This window comes from Sinocyclocheilus anshuiensis, unplaced genomic scaffold (genome assembly GCF_001515605.1).
Source record: "Sinocyclocheilus anshuiensis isolate Anshui unplaced genomic scaffold, SAMN03320099.WGS_v1.1 scaffold242, whole genome shotgun sequence".
Taxonomy (NCBI): Eukaryota; Metazoa; Chordata; class Actinopteri; order Cypriniformes; family Cyprinidae; genus Sinocyclocheilus; species Sinocyclocheilus anshuiensis.
Window position 1 is genome coordinate 1192996 of NW_015546053.1, and position 1238 is coordinate 1194233.

General features: G+C 38.9%; 1 protein-coding gene across 1 annotated transcript in view; it reads right to left on the reverse strand.

Annotated features, from left to right (window-relative positions):
• Nucleotides 1–384: 384 nt before the first annotated feature.
• The window catches only part of LOC107699211 (sodium/potassium-transporting ATPase subunit gamma-like), a 24604-nt gene continuing 23750 nt past the window's right edge, over nucleotides 385–1238 (reverse strand). The window contains exon 7 of the mRNA XM_016500408.1: nucleotides 385–433. Within this exon, the coding sequence (XP_016355894.1) occupies nucleotides 385–433 (49 nt within the window). The remainder of the gene's footprint in view (nucleotides 434–1238) is intronic.

The window sequence follows — 1238 nt, forward strand, 5'->3', positions numbered from 1 at the left end:
TGCTGAGGAGGGGTTTGTTTTGTGTTAGCAGAGATGAGACTGTTGAACCCGAGCTTTCGGGATGAATTTGGCGTATTGGAGGGTGGGTGTGATTGTGTCTATGTGCATAAGGGAGTAAGTGAATGAATGTGTGTGGAAACAGGAGGATATTTCTGGATTTCTCTCTCTCCCTGCAGCCTGTTGAGGAGGGAGAGATCGGGGGGAAGAGGAAGGTGGTGAAGCGAGACGTCGGGGGGTGTTAATTTATTCAAATGAGCAGGGGAGGATAATGAGAGAGAAAGGGAAAGAAAGAAAGAAAGAGGAAAAGAGAGAAATGGGGGGTTGGTTGTTTCGCTTTGCAAATCTCTCATCTGCTGATCTTCCTCTTTTTTTAATGTGTTTATCTTACAAGAATCTCTCGCCATTATGGACGGCAGAAACAGTGTTGCAGGAACTGGAGAAAAGGAGGAGAAAAGTCGGAAAAAAGGTGAAGCTGGGAATTTGTGGATATGCAATTAAATAATGTTTAAGCTGATTTATAAATTCTGAAGTATATATATATATATATATATATATGCATACCGTATATAGAGTCAAAATGCAAAGTCAAATAAAAAATATACACCAGATTTAGCCTTAAAAATGTGGATGATCATTCATCATTCTGATGATGAATGAGAATTTATCATCAGAAAATGTGATGATTATACCTCGATTAATTAATTTGAAGTGCATGAGTGCTTGTATGGACTTCTCTGACCACAGAGGACCAAGTGTATGATCTTTTATATCTTTGCAAATCAAATTAATTAAAGTATTCTTATCACAAAATGGAATCTTTCTCTTGCTGATGAGGTCAAAACGGGATGATTTTTTTTTTACTTATAATTTTTTTCTTCTTTCCCTGGACTGGGTGTGTATGTGAGAGTGAGTGATAACGATATGCAGTGCATTTGAATTAATTAGAATACTTACTGACATCTAGTGGGAAGATCGTACAATGCAGACTCTATCTGTCTGTCTGTCTGTCTGTCTGTCTATCTATCTATCTATCTATCTATCTATCTATCTGGAATAACCACATTCATATTCATTAGGTCTTGGGCTTCAATCATGGCTCCAATCAGTAATCTTTTGCAGTACGATGTTGTTTCCATCCACAGTACAAGTTTCCATCCAAACCTGTGTGTTTAGATTGTATCTCCATTCCCAAGCTACAGTAACCCCCCCCCCCCCCCCCCCCCCACTACCACAACACA